Raw genomic sequence first — 21935 nt, 5'->3', positions numbered from 1 at the left:
CTCTAAAACTACATGATCCAATTCCAGTTCACAATGAAGCTTTTTATTTCCCTCGAGTTATTATGCCAAATGGCTTTTGCTTTGGCTACTACAGGATCTCACAACAATGAATTTGCTATCCACGAAAAGCGAGTACCACATGCAGAGTTGTGGACCAGATCATCGACATTAGACCTCGATCTAATCCTCCCATTGAAAATAGCTTTGACCCAGAGCAACTTAGATAAAGCCGAAGATCTGCTCCTGAATATTTCACATCCAGCTTCGTCAAATTTCTCTCAGCACTGGACGCCAAAAGATGTAGCACGGATGTTTGCTCCATCTCCAGAAGCGATTTCTGACGTGGCAGCTTGGGTTAGAGATTCCGGCATTCCAGAAGCAAGGATATTTCGATCCCATTGCGGAGGTTGGCTTCAAATAAACGCCACTGTCCAAGAGGCAGAGAAGCTGCTAAACGCAAGATATTACATCTATCAGAATATACGAACAGGAGAATCTAGAGCAGCTTGTGACGAATACAGCGTTTCCAAATCCATTCAGCGCCATATTGACTTTATAATGCCGACAATACAATTTGAACTTCAAGTTCAGCAACAGAGAAGGGCCACACGCTCTATAGCCCCATTGAAAGATGACCAATCTAAATTTTCAAAAGCTGCATCATTTGCTGCGTCGTTGAAATCGACAATAACAACCTGTGCTCAACAGACAACGCCCGAGTGTGTCCGCGCCCTATACAACATCCCCGCCGGCGACACATCTAACTCCAATAATTCACTTGGGTTGGTGGAGTTTGCCTGGGGATCATATTTCCAAGATGATTTAAATTCATTTTTTCAATTATTCATGCCCGAGGCGGTTGGAAAGGAACCGGTCTTTGAATCTATCGACGGAGGATTCTTGCAAAACTTTTCAAAGCAATTTGCTTTTAACGGAGAAGTGAGTCTTGATTTAGAGTACAGCATGGCGCTCGTTCATCCTCAGAATGTGACGCTATATTCAGTTGGCGATCTTTGGATGCAAGGGGATATGAACAACTTCCTCGCTGCTCTCGATGCCTCCTATTGTGGTGCTTTGGATTCAACATACGACCCTATCTACCCAGATCCAATTATTTCTCCAATTCCCGGCTGGCCTGGAGGTTACAACAGCTCTGATTGCGGAAACCATAGTCCGACGAAAGTTATCTCCGTGTCATTTGCCTGGCGCGAAGCAGCATATTCTCCGGCATACCTCCAGCGTCAATGCTTTGAGTACCTAAAACTTGGATTACAAGGCGTTTCCATAATTTTTTCCTCCGGGGACTACGGAGTTGCTGGGCAAGATGGTGTTTGTCTCGACCCAAACAATGGCAATATTACAAACGAAACGGTCGGATTATTCAATCCTTCTTTCCCATCCACCTGTCCATGGGTGACGTCAGTCGGTGGTACGCAACTTCCAATCAATGGAACAGTGACAGACGATGAGGTTGCTATCTACCACCGTTTTCCAAATACGACTCTTGCCCAAGTTGTAACTTCCGGTGGCGGATTCAGCAATGTTTTTCAAAGGCCTAGTTATCAATCCCACCACATCGACCGGTATTTCTCTCGACAAAAGTCTCATCTTCATAATGTCAGTCATCTCTTCAACTCGTCTGGCTTTGCTAGAGGCTACCCGGATGTATCGGCCAATGCAGCAAATTATATCATAGCAGTCGACCAGCTTTTATATGGAGCATATGGAACTTCTTGCTCCACACCAGTTCTTGCTTCCATTATTACGAAAATCAATGATAGGAGACTAAGTGCGGGAAAAAAATCGGTCGGGTTCTTGAATCCCGTATTTTATGAAAATGAGTGGGCATTTAACGATGTGGTAGAAGGGTTTAATTATGGCTGTGATGTTGAAGCATTTCATGCTGATATCGGGTGGGATCCTGTGACTGGACTTGGGACGCCTAATTTTGAGAAGTTGCTAAAACTATATATGGCTTTGCCATAGCTTCGAAACCCCAATATCAATAGAGGATGATAACTAGGTAATAGTTTCGAAATACAGACTTATTTCTGGCGGCAGAGTGCTAGTAACTTATAGTTAGTGCATAAGCTATAATCTCATATTAACCCGCACATTCTACAGATCGACAAATCGACAAACTGCCCACAACATTCCACTCTGGACCCCTAGGGCCGTACCTACAGTCAAACACGCAATTCTAATTCCTATCCGGACCCCCTCTTGCTTAATACGGGCAGGTTTAGGCCGATATCGAGGCCTCTACCCCCCAGCGCCCGGTTACAGGCGCCCAGCTTCACAAACGCCCCGAGGAGCCATAATCACCATCTATCAGCAATCGCACATCCAAAACACAGCACCATACGCACAGTATCAATACTGTATCTCCTCCTCGTCTCAACGTAGGTAAAAGCGCACCCACCAGACACAACGTAGCAGCAACCATAGACGGCGAGCTCGACGCCATCGACAAAGACGCCAAGACCCAAAGAAGCATTATAGTTGTCTTCGATTGCCGTGAGGCAGAAGTTGGCACTAGTAGCTTCGATGGTGGAGTTGACCCACCCTTCGAAAAATAAAAAATAAAAGAGGACTCCTCAAGAGAGCACTCGGGATTTGAGCCCGAGGCGGGGCTCGAACCCGCGACCTTGAGATGATCTCATATCCTAAGATAGGAAGTAAGAGTCACACGCTCTACCGATTGAGCTACCCAGGCGGGTTTGGTTGACCCGAACGACAGTCATGCATGATTTTGCCTGCACCGTGGACCAGTTCGTGGCCGCATGCAAGCTACCAGAGTAGCGCATCTTCGCCCACGACCTCCGCAGCAGAGTCGTCGGCTACCTCACAGGGGCAACAACACCAATTCCGAGTGGGTTTTAGTAACTTCTAGTGAATACCGTGATATCGAACATATTATTGATACTGTATTTTATTATACGCCGCTACTCCTTTTATTCGCCGTTCGGCCGGAACAAATATAAGTTATAGATCCTTCTTGAAGATATAGGTGACTGCACCATTTACAAGGAATAGATATTAATCCTCGAGCTGCCACCGCAAACTGCAGAACCACCCCCTGGACAAGCCATTGCACACCCAGTCGATGGCACCCCAGTACCATAGAGCTCATCGTCACAGAAACACTGATGCCCATACTCAACCCCAGAATAAATGAAGCCCTTCGTCAAACACGTGGTTCTACACAACTCAACTGTCATCAACGTCGCCGCATTCGTAATAGTGAGCTGGTACCTGAGCGTCCTCTTATTCACATCATCGGAATAGCACCCGAGAGATCTGGATTGCGGCCGCATCATCACATTAATCCGATCCGAGCCTCCACATGTCTGGGCCGTATTACCTGGACACGCTGACGAGCACCCGCTCGATGCCGGGCTACCCCGGATGGTGTTGCCGCACCAGCACTGATGTGCATACTCGACGCCCGAGTAGATGTACCCCGCCTTTTCGCAGGCGGTCTGACAGATCTCGCGTGTGAGAATAGTATTCTGGTTCGTAATGATGATCTGCTTCTCTAGCGTGCGCGACGTGGCGATGTCGGTGTAGCAGCCGAGGTCTTTGTATTTATCGAGGCGGTAGAGATTGATCCTGTCGGGTCCGCCGCACGTAATTGATGGTGCACCGGGGCAGGGAGTCGTGCAGCCTGACTGGGTCAAGCCGTGGCCGTTGCGGATAGCATTATCACAGTAACATTCAAACCCATACTCGAGACCGGAAAGGCGGTATCCTGCCGCAGCGCAGGCATCGCTGCAAGCCTTCGGTGTCATAATAGATTTCGCGTCAGTGAGCGTTATTTTGTTTGCTAATGCACGAGCACTTTGGCTATCAGTTAAGCAGCCAACTGAACTCCAGTAGTCCTCTGCCAAGGGGCTAGAAACGCAGATAGCATAGGTAGCCCAGATATTAGTGCAGGTCGAGGTGATGTAGGTATTCCAAAGGTTGATGTCCGTTCTCGTAATGTCGTTCTTAGATGCTATTGCCGCGCAGGTATCTCCATTCTGAACAACATACCACTTCTTGCATTTCGGAGTCGACCCAAGAACAGTGGGAGCAGGAGGATTAGGGTACGCTGTCCCGTCAATGATTGTAGTGTTCGGAGGCTGAGTAGTCGTGGGCGTGGGTACAGAGCTCGTAGTTGTGACAGTAGGGCATCCCTTGGCCTCTTTGGCGTTCAGGAGATTTTTGATTTGCGCCTGGAAAGTAACTCCATTCTTGAGGTTGTTACTGGAAGCAACGAGGTCCCAGATCATGAACCCACCGAAGTTCGCGTGGCAGAAATACGCGTCGATTAGCGGCTTAAGCTGGTCCGCAGAAACTCGAAAGTCTACTACTCCGGTCTCGGTGGCCTGTCCAAGAACACCAATTGCGAGTTTGGCGTTCTTGCTCTTGGAGTTAGGTGCCTGGAGACGGTTGTACCACTTCTCGAAGGAGAAACCCCCGAGTTTGTTATTAGGGTCAACAGGGCTCTCAATGCCGGTCGAAGCGTAGTTAGGGTTATTGGTAACCCAGTCGCGAACGGAGCATCCCCATGTGTTGTAGAACTGGACCCAGATGATATCGAACTGCGCGCCTTGGATCATCAAGTCCATGTTTGCATCATTCACGACGCACTGCGGGGCACCGGTGATGAGGTAGTTGCTTCCCGCAGGGAAGTAGCCGCGAAGCTTGTTGATCATCGCAATGTACCCGACAGAATTGTCTAGGACAATTAGTGGGGCGGTCTCTGCATTTGGAAACAAGATTCTTACCAGTGTCCGGGAACTCAATATCAAAATCGTAACCATCGACGACCGTCGCAATTCCGTCACCGACGGATCCTGGGATAGGATCGAAGGGACGCGGACCAGCCCACGCGGTCGTATTAGGACCGTACGCTCCCCACAAGAAATCAGCAAAGGCCTCTCCATCCACCTTGCCGGAGAGATGATAAGTGTCGTATCCGCCACCAAGGGACAGAAGTATCTTCTTCCCCTTGGACTGGCAGTACTGCATATCCTGGGCCATTCCGGGGCAATAACTTAGGAGCAGGTTCTTGCTGTCATCGTCGACGCCTTGGTAGCCGGGGGCATTATAATACTCCGCCCAACATGAGCTTGCGTAGTTGGATCCTGGCCACCCGTTCGCCTGTGCCGGAAAGTAGTTGATGAAGCCGATGGGAATGTAATCCGTGTCAGCTGTATCACAGTAGTCGCGAAGCGAGCCGCCAGATTGGCCCTATCTCATCGTCAGCATTTCTACTCCGTTCGCCGCCATTATTTTGAAGTTCTACCCAGTACGCGGCCACGGAGCTTCTTGCCGAACTAGCCGCACTCGCTACGGTTGCGAGGGCAGCGACAGCTGCAAAAGTCTTGGAGAAACCCATGATAAAGATGCGAAGTAACGAGGGTGCTTAAAGATAGTAGTATGGCCTAGGCCGGTTCAAAAGAATGTGATGTTGACTCGATCGCCAACGAAAGGACGCAAATCAAAGTCTGCAACGAGTTATGGTGACGATACCACGCCAGGAAGGAAAGGCTGTGGAGTATGGGGATGAAGGGAAAGGAAAAGAAATAGAGAGAGGATGAAATGAATTAGAAAAGCATCGCGCACCAACTTACAGGGGCCACAGGCGAGGGCGATAAAACGGGCGCATGGAGTCACTGCTACGCCACATTGGCGTCGGTGAGCGGATGGTGGTGCCGGTGTAGTTGTGTGGGCGGTAGGTGTATGTTGGCATGGCGGGGATATCGGAAGTAGGGCGAAAGAGGGAGGAGGATGAGAGTAGAGCCCATTAGGCCTCTAGACTCACTAGATTCGCTGCTAATACTGTAGCGGGGTTGGGGGTTCAGGGACTGAAGTCGAGCTTGCACATTCGTGGAAAGAGTAGGGCCGAGTGGTAATCTCCCGCACCAGGCGGAGGGTAGAAGGACGAGGGGTTTGTCCAGTAGGATGATAGTTAAAGATGGTGAAAGCCCAATGGCATGAAAGTCCAACAGGATGAAGGCTGAGCGAGATCTGACAACGTGAGCACTAGATTGCAAGGGGTTGGCGTGGCTGTTGTTGAACAGGGAAGAAAGAGGTTAAAATTAACTGACACTGCCAATCAGCGGCGAGAAGCGAGACACTGATGCCTGCACACACACATTTGGCATGAGATCCGTGCAGAGGATGACTTTAATTCCCTCGGTTGTCTCGAATTCAATCCTTCGTTCCTGACTAGTTTTCTTCGGCAGCCCCTTCTAGCCACACTAATGCAGGTCGGCGGCGAGGTATTGATTTTTGATTTTGGCTAAACTACTAAGGGTATCTCTAAGATTGTGCTGTAATGTAATAACCGAAAAATACTCAACACGTGATTTCATGGCACAGTCAGCCCCAGCTTCGCGGTGCCTTCTCGACAAGAATTTGAGACAGGCCCGGAATAATTATTGAGATTCATTAAGCCGCAGTCGGAACCCATTTGAGGAGCGATTGGTATTATAGTAATCCTGGCGCATCTAATCCGCCATGTCTGGGTCGTTCTGCGCTTCTTGAAGAATCTCCTTCATGCGAGAGTAGAGGTTCCAATTTCCACCGCCGCCGGAAAAAATAGCCCCCAGAAATCTGTTTACTGGGGGGATCAACCGCGTAGATTTGGGGTCAGCCAGCACGTGAATGGGGGATTACCATACTCACTTAGCCTAATTTAGTTGACAGCGGCTACTTCACCAACCAGTCGCTGTAAGCCCTGGTGAGCCAAGATAGTTGCCTGGAGATTTGAAACTACATCACGTGGTGTTCGGGCCGTGCTTGTCACGGGCACGTGTATGACTACAGTCGAACCCCCGTTATAACGATGTAATTTTGACCAGACATTTGTATCGTTATAACGATAATATCGGTTTATGGGAGTATATTTGATTACATAACCATTAAATTGACCAATAAAAAGCCCGCGTGGCCTTGAAATTATAACGACATCGGCTAATGGATCATCGCTATAACGGGGGTTCGACTGTATTGTTGGGGGGGATTATTCATCACAAATTCTCTTTGTGCATCTTGGAAGGTGACCTCCTGCCTCTTACATATGTGAAAGTATCGCATAGGGAGGAGTCTAGGGGACGCATGGTAGCGCATAAATGTTAGGATCTCGCGTGTTGAGAAAAGTAGGCACGATTCACGAATATAATCTGATCCCAACTACAACCTCACCGCAAGAGAGTTATATGCGGATGAGAGGGAAGCTAGGGTAGGATAGGAATTAAGCATGTGAGCCGCTTTCTTCTGCTATGTAACTTGTGAATTTAGTGAATGACTTAGATGATGCGGGTTGTAAGCCTGCCTTGCATAGATGGGTGGATAAGTCTAGCCTGCGTGACGGGGAACCGACCCATCGGGGGACCGACCCCAGACCGGACCATGGGGGGGTCCGGTTCCAAATCTTCAACGCAGTCCACGGTCTGGTCTAAAAGTAAAAACCCACGGTCCCCCAACGGTCTGCCAAGAAACCGTTAGGGGACCACACCGGCCTGGGCGGTTCGGCCTGGTTTTCTAACCCAGGCCACGTTCCGGGTTGGAAAATCTTCAGACCGGCGGTTTGAATCCGTCGGTCCCCCGTCACGCATGCTAGATAAGACACTCGCTAATGGGATACTAAGACAAATGAGATCTGAGAAATGGGGACATGGTGAGGAGAGTCGGTGGCACAGGATGCGTTTTTAGGACTGTACTTGTGAATTATGTGAATGTTAGTACTGCAGGCAGCAGTGTGTGTTGTGAACGGATCTATATGGGAAAGGGGAATTGACGCATCCGGGCCATGTCACGTCGGGTCAACGGCAACACGTCCTTTGTTTTGCCATTGGGCATATGAATGTTACAGGGACAAAGGTGGAAAGAGGTAGGAGACAAAATCTGAAATTAGAAATGAAGCTTCAAAGCTGCATTGCATTCGGGAAGGGGTTTTAACAAGGCTGAACTGTATTTAGGGTGGGGTTAACGAGGCTTCACTGTGTTCGGGTGGGTCAACAAGGCTGTACTGTATCAGGAAGGGGTGATTGTGCCCTCGGCGCAGACCAAGTTTACTCACATATCGCATTTTTAAAAGGGCATATACGACCCCCAAACCACTCACCGAGAGTGCTGTAAGATATTCTGCAAATAACGGCGACAAAGTACGTGCTAGATCAGGATATTTCTACGTTATGGACTAATATCATGGATATCGTACGTTATATGAGAATTTATTTAGTTCCGGAAAAAAAAATCGCACTACCGAGGATATCAGCTTAAGGGGTATCGTCTTAAGGAGGCTTTACTGTATCTCTAGACAGCCAGCCGAACGCTGCCCTTCCTCCGGAGGTCTGTGTTCCTACTAATTACGATTCTGTGCGATACATCCTAGCCAACCTATCTGGCATGGCGCTAATTCGGTCCTGTATGACCCTCTCCCCATAATTTTCAGCGGTTACCCACCAAACCTGCCAACGCTATCTATATTCACGTCTTGTCCCTCTTTTCAGTCAATATGGCGGCCATATTAAAGGCGCAGGTTGATACTTTAAAGCATGCTTCTATAAGTACCTTGTCATTAGTAGTTTGTAAATAGAGTTCATGTCTAAATATCGAAGATAGAAGTGCGTTTTTTTCGAACAGTGGAGTGTCACGAGCAGTGTCACGTGTAAACTATAATCACGTGAGATGCAATGCCACCTCGGAGGATATGCTGTTGTAAATGGTCGCGTGATCTCAGCTTCCCCTTACCGTAATTTCAGGCATCAATTAGAGAAGACAGCGATACATACAATTTATTACTCAACATATGCCGACCATGGCTGACAGAGAATTGGGCACCCCATCCGCTCTGCCATACGCAAGCTTACAATGCATACTGCGACGTAGATTACAATCTGGTAACAATTTTCTCTGCGAGCTACCATTATGTACATAGTTGTCAACAAGTATCCTTGCTTTCACAACGCAACTCGCCTCAACTAATAGCCAAGTTACACCGGAACGAATTTGAACCCTGCGCTTGAGGCCTCATTTGCACCATTGTTAATGAGTGCACCATCAGCGCCCACAGTGATGTACAACCCATTACTGGTTGCCTTAATTGAGTAGACCCCAGACGCAGCGCCATTCTTTTGACGGATCGTAAAGCGCTCCCAAGTTGATGCTACTGCGGCGCCTGCAGCGAGTGCAGCGTCCCCAGTCTGGCCAGCTGTCACAAACTGGCTCGTACTGACAAGCTGGAGCGTGCCAGAATTTGGGACGTAGGCGCTGCTAAATGTCGCAGCAGAGCTGGTGGAGGTGGCAGAGGCCTTCAAGTTTGTGTCCACGCTGGAAGCGGCAACGTAGTTGCCATTAGAATCGAGCTGGATCTGGAAGCTGCCATATGGATTCTGTGGAAGAGATCCGCAAATCGGGGCATTGCTTGGGTTTGGGCGGGTTCCGATGAAGTAGAGCTCGTTTGTGAACGTTTGCCCGCTACCTATTTATCTATCAGTGAGTACCCATCTAGACTGAAAAGAAGAGGGGGGAAAACATACCCCAGGCCGTGAGATTGGCACTCCATTCGGCAGCGACTTGCGGGTGTGCATTTGAATATGCATTGATGATGACGGCTTTCCATTCATCGCCAATGGTTGGGTCGACCAGCTCGGGCATGGTGTATGACCACATGTTCTCAACCCACTGGGTATCATACAGGACCTGCGTATATCATTAGTCTCTACTCTCTCTTGCAGGTTGATATGAAACTAAGAAATGACCTACTTCATTAACAGGAATCACGGGTAATATCTGAATAGCCGCGATCTCAGTCTTCTGGTCACCCCAGAACAACCACGCGCCAGACTGCCAGTCCTCTACATTACCTATCGTGGTCAGGGCTCTTAAATCCGCTTCAGGATATGGGTTATCGCGGCCCGCTGGGTCATCCTGCGGATACAAATGCCAATAAACCTGAGCGCCATGTTGCTCAGTAGCAAGGAGGAGCTTGGCATAGTTGATGTAGTCTGTAGACAGTGCGACAGAGGCCCAAAGGAGCGCGCCATAGTATCCGTTCACTGCCTCGCCGGTGGACTCTTGGTCGCGGCTGCCGGCCCCGTTGGCGATTCCAGATGCCCAAGAGTGGCCCGCAAACCAATCACGGCAGCGGGTGACTGGGAAGAAAGGGTCTTCTGGTGATGGGTTGATGATATCCCTGGGAACAGCGAATGATCAGTACCGCTTCTCTTAGCAACCTTGGCAGAGGAATACCTACCGAGCGAACCAGTTGATGAACTCTTTATGCTCGTTTAACCAGCTTCCATCAAACTTGGCGATAATAGCCGCCACTGAGAGGAAGTACCCGTAGTGGAAATGGTGGTCATTATAGTACCCATTCCCAAAGTCGACGTAAACATTCGTGGCGCCGGCCTTGTTGATTACGCCGCCCCATGCGGTCTCGTACGCAGGTACTGTGGATGACGAAGAATCAAACCAGTATGCAAAGGAAGCCTTGAGATAATCGATAACTGGGGTCACGAGATCTGAGCGGTCGAGGTTCTCACTGTTGAGGAAATATACGTTAACGGATTAACCTATTTGTTAATCGAGGAGGGGCTTGAACGAACGCGATGAGGGCTAGCCGCCCCTGGGCAGCGAGCGTTCCACCCCAGTAATAAAAGTCTCCGGGAATAGGTGCCTTAGAAACGTCAAGCTGGCCAACCTCGTACTCGAGGCCTTGAAGGACAGCATCTGAGCAAGAAGAGTCTAATGCGCGAGGCGCGTCCCAAGTTATCGAAGTGAGGTCGTAGAGCATGCTCCATTTGCTACCAACGGCGGGATACATCCACCCCTATTATTACTCTTGTTAGTAAATGCGAATGGGAAGCAGAAGGTAAGAGAAACCTTTGTTGTGAGATAACCAAGTGCTGATGTGTCAGGGAAGTTCGGGTCCTGCAGCTTTATACGGTGGTGGGGATATGTGAGCATTAACAGGTTGCTGCCATCGCCGACAGTTGTCCAGTCAAAAATTAGAGTGCCAGATGTGTCGGTCAGTGTATAGTCAAGAGTGACAGCAGTCGGGTAGACCTGATAATGCTGGTCTAGAAGGTCCTTGTGGTTGGGATCGGCAAGCTTGACGATGCGAAGGACTCCAGAGAAAGCGCCACTGGCCTGGATCGTGCCGGAGGACGAGGAGACAGCAGTGGCCTTTAGAGTGATCGAAGACAGGGCATAGATCAGGTATGTGGAACCGCCGGAATCAAGCACAGAAAATTCTGTGTCAGTGATACTTGCTGTATACTTGTATCAGCACTGACATGCCATGGAAGATATAGAGTCACACATACCACTTCCACCAACTTCGAGCGTCTGCCCGTTAAACGACTTAATCCCACCATTCATAGACGTCAACAGTGGAGTGGCACCGAAATATTCGAATGTCATGTACGGTGACCCAGGGACAAGATATGCCGTCATGGTCGCAGCATCTTGGAAATACTGGACAGTGACGGCCTGGGTATCAAAACCAGTCGCCTTGTGGTTTGCAAAGTCACCTTGGTGCTCGGAGAAGGATGTACACCAATCGATCTGCGTTGGCTGCTTAATAGACGTTCCATCAAATTCCCGATTGCCGCTGATACCATACACAACACCATTGTTGTGTAGAGCGGACTCGTATGGGAATGGACCAGCAGCAGTACCATTTCCAGGAGAGGCTGCATATGAGGCCCACCACGTATTTGTTGGGTACTATGTATAAGTCAGACTTGTTTTGATTGCCAGACACTCTACGTACAGGAGCTTTGAGGCCAGCAAAGAACGAGCTAAGTGGGGGAGCTCCGGAGGCGACCTGACCGCCAGAAATACCGGCGGGTGATCCAGTCGAGATAGGGCCTAATATACCGCGTCCCTTAAGGATGTGGAACAGAGCATCGTCAGAGCTGCCATGTGGAAGGTTTGGTGCCGGAAGGGCAACCGTGACGGCCGTAGAGGCGACGAGGAGGAACAGGAGAGAACCGAACATGCTTGCAATAGCAGGAGAGCTCAATAGACAAGGCGAGATGGCTACCTCCGATTTCGAAGGCCATTATTCTCATATGAGCAGCCATCCTTATATAGAGCAGCGTACCAGGATCCAGACAAGCTCTACTCGGAAATATTTCGTGCTTCTTGAACAGAATGACCTATCTCGGTCATTTAGAAGACCACAAACAATAGGGCCTATTTCGGTTCTTCTAGTTATGACACCTACCTTGAGATGAAGGTTTTTCGCCGATCATTTGAAGATGACTGAGCACAAGAATGCCCACGAACGAGGATATTTTGTCAAATGCCGATCGGGCCGAATACACATTTCTGGGGTAGAGAGACATCGTGCAAAATAGAGTTGGTCTCAGCGCTGGCACATTTATTAGACCTTGGCGTAGTGCTTCTGGTGCAGCTGGCACCATAGACTTCTCATCATTTGCGCGGGGAATAGCGGAATGGGGATTGTGGCTGCCCCGCGTTGTTACAGAATAAGGTTGCAGGCGAAAAGGGGAAGAAGGGTCGTGCGCCACCCCACATGGCTGTTTATCCGAAGCTAAAGAACGGCCAGGGGTTGTGGTTCATACCATACAAGCGGAATCTCGGAGCCACAGAATCAAGTCGTCCCTCAACCTCAGCTTGTTCACCTCACTCACCCTGCTGATTGAATGCATTTACTTCCAATACAGATTCTATAAGCACTTCTGGATGCACATCCCCCCTTATACTTCTGGACGGCATGGCGTATGCTTTTCTGAAAGCTCTTTAAGTGAAACATGTATTATATTTGTTGTAGTGCCCAACCCATTGCCACCTTTTGAATCAGCTAACTAATTGCAAATTCCAATTCCTCAATGGGCGCCAGTCTATCTGCTCCTGTCCCTGCCAGCCAATTGTCCTTTGAAACCATGTCTTTCCTGCAAAATTGTAAGCAATTGTAATGAATGTGTATATGAAATGTCGTGTGATCGTAGCTCAACACGAGGAGCCGGGATTATATGGAACCAAAACAGCCCACTTCCTCCACCATCCGACCACGTCTTGTCATATTTGTCGTCCTATCTCGTCCTTCTCGCCTTTCTTATCTTGTCTCATCCTGTCTGTCGCCTTGCCCTGCAGCGCAAGTTGCCGTAGCCACAGGTGAGCCCCTGTGCATCAACTAATAGAATTACATCTTCACTCCATTGTATCATCTTATGAAATCCCTGAGACTGCGCGAGGTAGTGACTTGCTTCTTTCCAATTCAAGTCACCAACTCTTGCAGGCCTAGATGATCCAGGCGGCTGCACTGGTTCTTTTTGTATTTGTGACTCGTTTTCGCATGCGATTGGATTTCTCCTTATGATTAAAGTTTTTTGATTAGCTATAACTTATAATAAGATGTGGAAGTTAATCTCTATAGTTTCTTCCTAAAGTACTTACAATATCCAGCGCCTAAAAAATCGAGATAAATAGTTCATGATAATATGTGTGAGTAATAGAGAGCTAAATATAGCGATAGTAGTGTAAAGAGAATATAGAAGAAGCATTGTAGTTGTTTTATTTTCCTATAATAGGTAGGAGAGGTGCCTTTGCCACCGGGAGCTTTGACGGTGGAGTCAACTTACGTAAGTTAGGGGTATAGTCACGTTAAGAAGCCGTTCCTTGAATTTGTCGCTATAGTGTTGTTTAAGGGATATCGTACGTTTCTGCAGCACTCTGAACATTCTAAATGTAGCCTTGTTTAATAGCCTTGATAGCTAAAAGTGTTCTATCTTCTTTTAAAGCGCTTTAAGCTTGCATTGTTGCAATATAATATGTTTATTCTTAGTCTACACGTTTTTGCGTTTTCTATGGCTACTCGCTTAGGGTGGCCACTCGCATGTGAAATACGTTAGTTTATATATATTTTAAATAAAATAATTTAATTACATTTTTGAATTTTTATAACCTTAAGTCTCGTTGCGTATAATTTACTATGTAAAGGCACTTGTAATATTTAGTAGTTGCAGACGCACTTCGCTTCCATGTAACGCTGGGTCTTAAACTATAAGACTTACAGAGGTTTCGTTGCGTTGGTTTACTTAACAGGGGAGGCAGGGGATCAGACACAAAGGCTTTCGTAAAACACGTTACAGTATATAACAAATACTATATTGAGTTGAGCACGAAGCTCCTATCTAAGAACTAACTATCTACTTATATAGTGGCGTCGTGCCTAGTGGGTATAGGGATATCGATGGATATAATAACATATCCATATATCCAATATATCCATCACGTGAATTCTCTTCTAGGAGAGTTCCCCTCCTGGGAGAGTTCTTCTAGAAGACTAACTCTTCTGGGAGAACTCTTCTAGGAGCCTATCGCTTCTGGGAGAGCTCTTCTGGGAGACTTCTCCCAGGAGCGTTCTTCCAAGCGAATCCATATCCCTGTAATCCGCGTTCAAAACACCACAACCTAGATTACCCTATTAATCGATGTGTCGGTGCAGGGGTTGCGGAAACCCGCCGTAACATTCCACCCGTTCTCACAGACGCACTCTGCTTCCGACTACGATTAGGAGACAAAATCTGAAATTAGAAATGAAGCTTCAAAGCTGCATTGGCATTCGGGAATGGCACCGACCCGTTTTAGTGGTGGCTGTACTGCCAGACCAGACCACAACGTGGGCCCAGATCACTAGGTTATGGGGCATGGGAAGATTTATGCGACTACAGAGTGATGTCAGACGCCGGAACGCGGGGTTTTGCGCATACGGAAATGTCTTCGAAACGGCTTAGGCTGGACTCTGTACTACAAGCTACCTCTGAAGCTGGGATGAATGGCAATTGCTTAGAGAGGAGAGGAGAGGAGAGAAGAGTCGTAGGCACACCGCTTTTTAGCTCTCGCGCGTACATTTCGTAACCGTGTGGGGTATTTTCAGTTTTCAGGGGGTGATTGTGCACGGGGATAAGGGGGAGCTGGGGGTGGGAATTGAGTACTCCGTAGGCGGGCCACATCCATTATTTTTATCTTCAGTCCCGTACCTCTGAATTCGCCGAAGAAATGGCGTGGATAGCGCTAGCTGGGGTGAGACCGCTTCCGAGGTCGGGATGAATGGCACCGGGTCAGAGAGGAGGGGCTGTTTTTCTTCGGCCCCGCATTTGTTGATGATACGGATGATGGGACGATGCAGGGTATAAATGTGCCTTACATGGGTTGTCGAGGCCGCCTTTTATGCCGAGATGAATGAATCCCCCAAAATCGGGATGTTGTAGGGAGAGGGTTCGATAGCGCAGGGCACTTCTTTCTAGGAGGAGCTGTAGTTGTGATTTCTGCGGATCTGTGGGCGTTGGAGGCGGTAGACGTGTCTTAGATTTGGCGTGACCTTCTCGAAAGGCATCCATGCAGCTTTTCAGCTGGCCCTTGCTTCTTCTAGAGAGTATATCCGATAAATGAAGGAATAAATGAATGAATGTTGAGGTGGCGAATGTTTACGGAGGTGCGTGATGGAAACCAAGCATCTGTGTCTTATCAGCATCGCAATTCTTCCCGTCTGATACCTTGTAAGTGTCGAGCGACTGGCCGGTGTGGACGGGTGTTGTAAAATATAGACCAGCTTTGCCCTGTCAAAGTTAGGCGCTCCACTTTTGCCTGCTTCGCTGATTCAACAAGGGGGTAATCTAAACGACGTCGAATAAGATACGACCGCACCAATAATCTAAGGCCAACGGATAACACTTGTTTCGTGTGTGGATTTGTGAGGTGTAATTGGCAGTTCTCATTAGGGAACAAGGCTGAGAAACCTAGCATATTCCTCGCTTGTTTGGCGACGGCTGATAGGCTTTCTAACAGGCCTTCGCTGTCATTTTCGGTAGCCTCGAGCCCATATTTTAAACGTTTCTAATAGGGATTCCTACGTCAGAGATCCACAATCTCCTTCCTTACCAGAACGCCAACCCCGCTACTACGCTCTGCCATCGTCACCCCTCATCCGGACGTGCATGCGAGATAAAATGATATATGCAGTGTTGGAATCTTCGAGCCGTCGGGCCCAACTTCTCAACTGATTCGCCCAACACCTCGTCGCCACGACCGCGACAGTCACGCTCACGCGCTTTGATATATCGTATGGGCATCCGAAATCTCTCACCGAGAGTGTTGTGGGGTTGTCCGTAATGAACGGCGGTGTAAGATGCCCATTTCCTATTCCGGTCGTGACTGGTTTGACCACCATGTCTGGGCGATGCTGGTAGGACCCCATTAGCCATATGTAGGTCTTTCACGGAGATTACTAGAAGTAAAAAGCTGGAATTATGGGCCTTTATGGCGTGGACTGCCTACTGCCTATTACCTATTGCTGAATATCGCGCTGTTAGTTTTATAAAAATAACTTTTATTTATAAGATTTCAAGCTTCTACTGTATGTAGGTGTCAATCCCGGAGCACGGCAAAATATTGTGAGGCAATTAGACCTTATATGGCGCAGCAGTAGTTAATCGGGAGTTTCGTTGTACCGTATACTTGATGGTACGCCTGCTGACTTGCCGCTTCGTTTGTATAGTACGGCTTCAAAGAAATGCTAGCTCTTTTAAGTAGACGACGGCGAAAGCCACAAGTAGACCTTTGTACATTATACCTAGAGATTTTGCAAACCGGTAAGCAAGGGATCCATATAAGATCCTACTTATCTATTGGTGCCTCGCAAGATTTTAATATGACATGAATTTAAACGCTTTTTATTGGTTTACCTCGAATATGGGGTGCGGGTATCACCCGCCCGCCCTTCGTCCACTTCATGTTTGCAACGAAGCTTACGGTTTAATCAGGTCTCATGGCGCCGAACTTACTCACGTGGCAGTTTTTTTGTTTTTTGAAAAGCATATACGACCCCTAAGCTACTCACCGAGATAGCGTGTACGTAGTAAAAATACAGTTTTATTTCTAAGTTCTAAAAATGTTTCTAAAAAATGCGGCAATGAGTTGGGTGTTCCATGTATTCGTTCTCTGGATATCTCTTGTGCCCTTTGTTAGCAATGTTAGAAAGCCGCGGAAGCTATGTTCTCACCTTCTTGGCGCTGCTTGGCATGTCATTTCTTATCATTACGCGGCACCACGTATGGTCGCATAGTATAGCCAGAGAATGGCTGGTCTGGCGAAGACAGGCACTCTTCAAGACGGGCCTGGCTTGTCTTCAGCGTCTTTTCCTTTGTCGATTTTCCGTTGGCGACCATGATGCCGATAGCTGATTTGCTCTCATATGGTCGAGCACTATCCAAGTAGACGTTAGTTTATGCAAATTCAATGCTGTAAAAGGTTCAACGAATCTTGTCTTGTATAGTAGGACATTTGGGAAGGGAGATAGAGTAACGAATGAAACGAAGTTCTACCTGATATTCTGAGGGTCAGACCCTTTTACAGCGTCCGTCGAAGACATTGTAGTTCGTGATAAAGATGAGAGCAGGTCAAAGTTTGTCAGAATGCCCAAGTCTTATAGTGTAAGGTGTTTGAATTGCTTGAGTACTTGATTAAAACGCAGAAGGAGGGAAAGATATATATATATACTACTTGGTTAATGGTGCAGGGCCAGCATGCATCATCGTGTGAGCGACTGTACAGTTTGTGATCAGCATGGATCTTGCCAGCGACGGTTCATCGTGAATGCGTCGTGTGGCGCGACGACCGCCGTGTGGGCGGTGACTTACCGCGGTGGTTCGCAACGAGCCAGACCTACAGTACGTGCACAGTTTGTGATCAGCATGGATCTTGCCAGCGACGGTTCATCGTGAGATGCGTCGTGTGGCGCGACGACCGCCGTGTGGCGCGACGACCGCCGTGTGGGCGGTGACTGACTTACCGCGGTGGTTCGCAACGAGCCAGACCTACAGTACGTGCACTAGATGTCAATCCTAGTCCAGCTACTACCTATTTGATACAATAATCTACATAGACTCAGGATATCTGCATCGTGCGAAAGGCAATGCGGCAATCGTATTCCGTGCCTCTTGGGAAGCCGGGGTCCAGCCCAAGACAAGACCCCAAGCGGCTAAGTCATTCGAAAATGCTGCCGTCCGAGCGAAATGGAACGTCCGAGCGGAATGATAGACGACGGAAGGCGCACAGGTCGTCGCCTATCATGCAGGTGTTTGCACAAGGCTTTTTCGACCCAGACGCACGGGATTGTGGGAGCGTCATAACCCCAACAAAACCAACCGAGCACCTGGTAGCAATAGTAAACAATGCCTGTTTTGGAATCGCGCATCTACTAATGTTACATGTATGCATGCCACATCACCTGCCCGGAAACCCAGATAATGCGAACCTACGAATTATCTCTGGGACCTTGATTCGGGGCTATGCAGATCCACGGCCCCGAGGCACTACCGTTACCGCTACCGTTAGCACCTTGTCTGGGGTACGAATCATATGAAGCAATCAAACAAATCGAGTAATAAAACAAGGGCGCCCATTAAACAATCCCATTTCTGGCCATACTGTTATACATGTCAGTCCGACGGAAGTCTCTCAGATTTGAAATGTTATTACTAGAGCAGACAGACACTGCTGCCTAAGGCCGAATACCGAACACCCTTGCTTACCGGTCGGCCAATGGCCTTTTTAGCCACTCACATTGCTTACTCCTCGGCCTTGCCCTTTCTGGTCGAAACAAGCATGAGGCAAGCGGGATGTAAATTTTCTAACAACCCCATCCCCAACTATGTACATCTGTCCTCCCAGCTCCCCTCCCTAGAACCCCCTCCCACTCCTCTTCACCACCGGCCTCCTCACCGCCCCCCTCTGCGCAACCTTCTTCACCACCACCCCCTCCTTCTGCGCTTCGCCCCTCCCCTTCTCCCTCTCCAACCTCTCCTCCTCATTCTTCTTATCCTCCGCCATCTGCGTCTCAATCTCCATCTTGCGATTAAACTCCACCTCCGTCACCCTCTTCTCACGTGCCGAGTACCCCTTCTCCTTCACGCTGTAGAAGACCCCCCCAAGCTCAGCCAGCCACTTCGGATCCACAGACGTCACGGTAGACATGTACTCCTTCGACGTCAAGATGAGCTCGTGATACACCACATAATCCGGCAAGTACCCCAGCCCATACAGCGCGCTCGTCGGATGCAACTGAATCGCCACACTGGTACGCAAATTCACATACTCCCCAATCCCCTTCACCTTCGCAGCCTGATGATAATACCCCGAGCAAATACACTTGCGGATAACATCCCAATCCGTGCCACAGCTCACCATCGTCATCTTCTGCATCTTCATAATATCCCCGATCTGCTCCCTAATCTCCTTCGCGCGACGCAGCGACTTCGGATGCAGGAAGTGCCGCGTGCACCACGCGTCGCTGTAGCCGTTGCTCTTCCACTGCGAGTACACGTGCAGGTAGGTGAGGTGGTCGGATTCGGGGACGAAGAACTTCTCGCGCGCGGCGTCGGATTCTTCTTGTCGCTCTTTGGGGCGGTAGAAAATCGAGGGGACGGAGAGCATGGAGACTATGGTGAGCATTTCTTCGCTGCAGCCGTATTCTTCGGATGTGATGAGGAGTTTGGCGAGGGAGGGGTCCATGGGGAAGGGTGTCATCTTTAGGCCGACGTCGGTGAGGTCGCCGATGTTGTTCAGCGCGCCGAGGGCCCATAGGTCGAAGAGTGATGTGGTAATGGTATCCTGTGGTGGCGGGTCCATGAAGTCGAAATCGAGCAAGTCTTTGACGCCGAGGGATTTGAGGAGGAGAACGGTGTTACTGAGGTTCGTGCGCTGGATTTCGGGAATGGTCTGGATGTACAACTCGTCTTTGTATGCGGCTTCGGTGAAGAGGCGGAATGCCTTTCCTGGGCCAGTACGACCTGCGCGCCCGGATCGTTGAGATGCGTTGGCTTGCGATATGGGCGTGATCTGAAGGGTATCCATGCCCATTCGCGGGTTATACACTTTGAGCTTGGAATATCCAGCGTCCACCACGTACATGATACCGTCGACTGTCAAACTCGTCTCGGCGATATTGGTCGCAACAATGACCTTCCTCACACCTGGCGCTGCTCTGTCGAAAATCTTGGCCTGCAGATCTGCCGGCATTTGACTGTAAATCGGTAGAATGCTAAGCTTAGGAGGGTCATTGAGCGCGTTCAAACGGTCCTGGATAAGTTCACAGGTGCACTCGATATCCTCTTGTCCAGTCATGAACACCAAGATATCGCCTGCGCCCATAGAAACATGGATAGCGAGAACTTGTTGCACAGCCTGGTCGACGTAATCCTCGACCGGAGAGCGATGGAACATGACATCCACAGGAAACGTTCGGCCAGGGATGAAAAATTCCGGCGCTCCACCATAAAAGTCCGAGAAGCGCTTCGAGTTCATAGTAGCCGATGTGACGATCAACTTCAAGTCTCGTCGGCGCGCCAGAACCTTCTTGAAAAGGCCCATGAGCACATCGGTGTTGAGAGCCCTCTCGTGGGCCTCGTCCATGATGACGCACGAATACCTGTCGAGATCCGGCTCATTGAGAGACTCGCGCAGCAAGACACCGTCCGTCATATACTTGATAACCGTCTCCTTGCTCGTGCAATCCTCAAAACGGATCGCATACCCAACCGTGCTGCCAAGCTTACACTCCATCTCCTCGCTCACCCGCTTCGCCACACTCATCGCCGCCACACGCCGCGGCTGCGTGCACCCAATCATCCCCCTCTTCCCATACCCATCCTCATAAAGGAACTGAGTCAACTGCGTCGTCTTCCCCGACCCCGTCTCACCCACCACAATAACAACCTGATTATCCCTAATAACCCTCAGCAGATCCTCCCTCACCGCAAACGCTGGCAAATACTCCCTCTGCTCCCTCAGCGTCTTGCTCTGACTAAAGTTACTCGCCCCCTCACTCTTCTTCGCCATATGCTCCGCAAACTTGCTATCCCCCTTCCCCCCCCCCTCCTCCCCAGGCACCGGCGCCGCACTATCCCCCTCATCCTCCTTAACCCCCATCAGATTCCCCAACGCCGTGCCGGCCATATTCGTCGCCTCCTGCGCCTGCTTCTGCCTCTCCTTCTGCTGTCTCCTCTCTTTGACAACCCTGCTCCCCTTCCTACTAAACACCGCCATATCGCTCTGATTATCCCTAATCGCCGGCACCGGATCAACCTGCTTCGTAAACACCGTTCTCCCATCCAAAAACGGCGGCCTGAGATCATGAATCAACAAATGCACCCTCGTCTGCTCCTCATCGTCCTCAAAATCGTCCCCGAAATCCCTCCGCTGCGCCACCCCAGACGTCAACATCCGATTCGTCTCCCACGCATCCACATCCCGCTGCTTCTGCGCCGCCCGCGCCGTAACCCGCTTCGCAGTCTTCTTCTCCACCAGCGCAGCCTCCTTCTGTCGCTCCTCCCACGAGGTATCGTACGAGCCGAAGGGATTGTGCATTTCGTCGCCGAACACGTGGCCGCTCTCGTCGCCGGCGTACCAGTCGCGGTCGAGGGCGTTCGAGTCCTCGATGTCGACGGCGGGTTCGGGGCCGTCGAATTCATGCTGCTTTGGGGTTCCAGGGTATTGGGATTGTCCGCGAGGTGTTGAGGCGCGGGAGGAGGAGGGGCCGAAGCGGCTTTGCGAGCGGGAGGGGGCTTGGGATTGTGAGCGCGGAGGGGCGAGGGATTGGGAGCGTGAGGTTGGGCGGGAGGGGATGGCGAAGCGGTCATCGTTGCGGAGGGGGTTGAAGTCTATCTTCCGCCTCTTGGGGCTTTGGAAGCCATCTTCTCCTGCCATGATCGGGTAACTATGCAAGGCAAGGCAAGGAAGAAAACGAGTGGAAGGCGCGGTGCTGTCTTGCGTAGCTCGTAGGGTGAGCTTCGTGAGTGTAAATCCAGCAAGGCCAGCCGTCAAAATATACCGTCGCGTCGTCGTCTCCACCACCAGGACGACACCCGCACGGACCAACCGCAAAATAAATCCGCGCTAAGATTAGA

General features: G+C 49.6%; 4 protein-coding genes and 1 non-coding gene across 5 annotated transcripts; 1 reads left to right on the top strand and 4 right to left on the bottom strand.

Moving 5' to 3' along the window:
- Nucleotides 1-33: 33 nt before the first annotated feature.
- On the top strand, nt 34-2058 carry VE01_06504 (uncharacterized protein; the record flags this gene model as incomplete). The annotated part of the gene is made up of 1 exon (XM_018275949.2): nt 34-2058. The coding sequence occupies one exon, from the start codon at nt 34-36 to the stop codon at nt 1984-1986; it is 1953 nt and encodes a 650-aa protein (XP_018129502.1). The 3' UTR covers nt 1987-2058.
- A 561-nt stretch (nt 2059-2619) lies between these two features.
- Nucleotides 2620-2717, bottom strand: VE01_06503 (the record flags this gene model as incomplete). Its single annotated transcript has 1 exon — nt 2620-2717. It is a non-coding gene; the product is annotated as a tRNA-Lys (tRNA).
- Nucleotides 2718-2924: 207 nt separating this feature from the next.
- On the bottom strand, nt 2925-6071 carry VE01_06502 (uncharacterized protein). Its single transcript, XM_018275948.2, has 3 exons — nt 5294-6071; nt 4773-5238; nt 2925-4723 (listed from the first exon to the last, which is right to left on the bottom strand). Exons 1-3 carry the CDS (start codon nt 5384-5386, stop codon nt 3024-3026), a joined length of 2259 nt encoding a protein of 752 aa, XP_018129504.1. The 5' UTR covers nt 5387-6071; the 3' UTR covers nt 2925-3023.
- Nucleotides 6072-8883: 2812 nt separating this feature from the next.
- On the bottom strand, nt 8884-12494 carry VE01_06501 (uncharacterized protein). Its single transcript, XM_018275947.2, has 9 exons — nt 12230-12494; nt 11774-12161; nt 11325-11727; nt 10882-11270; nt 10605-10828; nt 10253-10540; nt 9763-10192; nt 9537-9699; nt 8884-9478 (listed from the first exon to the last, which is right to left on the bottom strand). The coding sequence occupies exons 2-9, from the start codon at nt 11999-12001 to the stop codon at nt 8991-8993; spliced, it is 2613 nt and encodes an 870-aa protein (XP_018129506.1). The 5' UTR covers nt 12002-12161; nt 12230-12494; the 3' UTR covers nt 8884-8990.
- Nucleotides 12495-18443: 5949 nt separating this feature from the next.
- Nucleotides 18444-21838, bottom strand: PRP16 (DEAH-box RNA helicase prp16). Its single transcript, XM_018275946.2, has one exon. It carries the CDS (start codon nt 21733-21735, stop codon nt 18712-18714), a length of 3024 nt encoding a protein of 1007 aa, XP_018129505.1. The 5' UTR covers nt 21736-21838; the 3' UTR covers nt 18444-18711.
- Between the last annotated feature and the right edge of the window lie 97 nt (nt 21839-21935).

Source organism: Pseudogymnoascus verrucosus, assembly GCF_001662655.1.
Source record: "Pseudogymnoascus verrucosus strain UAMH 10579 unplaced genomic scaffold scaffold_28, whole genome shotgun sequence".
Taxonomy (NCBI): Eukaryota; Fungi; Ascomycota; class Leotiomycetes; order Thelebolales; family Thelebolaceae; genus Pseudogymnoascus; species Pseudogymnoascus verrucosus.
The sequence above is the reverse complement of the archived record's forward strand: the minus strand, read 5'-3'. Positions and strand labels throughout refer to the sequence as shown.

What these genes read in the sequence shown, in the direction of transcription:
- PRP16 (XM_018275946.2), bottom strand. Translation starts at nt 21,735, where the DNA reads ATGGCAGGAGAAGATGGCTTCCAAAGCCCCAAGAGGCGGAAGATAGAC.
- VE01_06501 (XM_018275947.2), bottom strand. Translation starts at nt 12,001, where the DNA reads ATGTTCGGTTCTCTCCTGTTCCTCCTCGTCGCCTCTACGGCCGTCACG. An exon ending in TTGGTTATCTCACAACAAAG is followed by an intron (nt 10,829 to 10,881) that starts GTTTCTCTTACC and finishes GAGTAATAATAG; the next exon opens with GGGTGGATGTATCCCGCCGT. An exon ending in TGCCAATCTCACGGCCTGGG is followed by an intron (nt 9,479 to 9,536) that starts GTATGTTTTCCC and finishes ATAGATAAATAG; the next exon opens with GTAGCGGGCAAACGTTCACA.
- VE01_06502 (XM_018275948.2), bottom strand. Translation starts at nt 5,386, where the DNA reads ATGGGTTTCTCCAAGACTTTTGCAGCTGTCGCTGCCCTCGCAACCGTA. An exon ending in GCTCCGTGGCCGCGTACTGG is followed by an intron (nt 5,239 to 5,293) that starts GTAGAACTTCAA and finishes ACGATGAGATAG; the next exon opens with GGCCAATCTGGCGGCTCGCT. An exon ending in TATTGAGTTCCCGGACACTG is followed by an intron (nt 4,724 to 4,772) that starts GTAAGAATCTTG and finishes TAATTGTCCTAG; the next exon opens with ACAATTCTGTCGGGTACATT.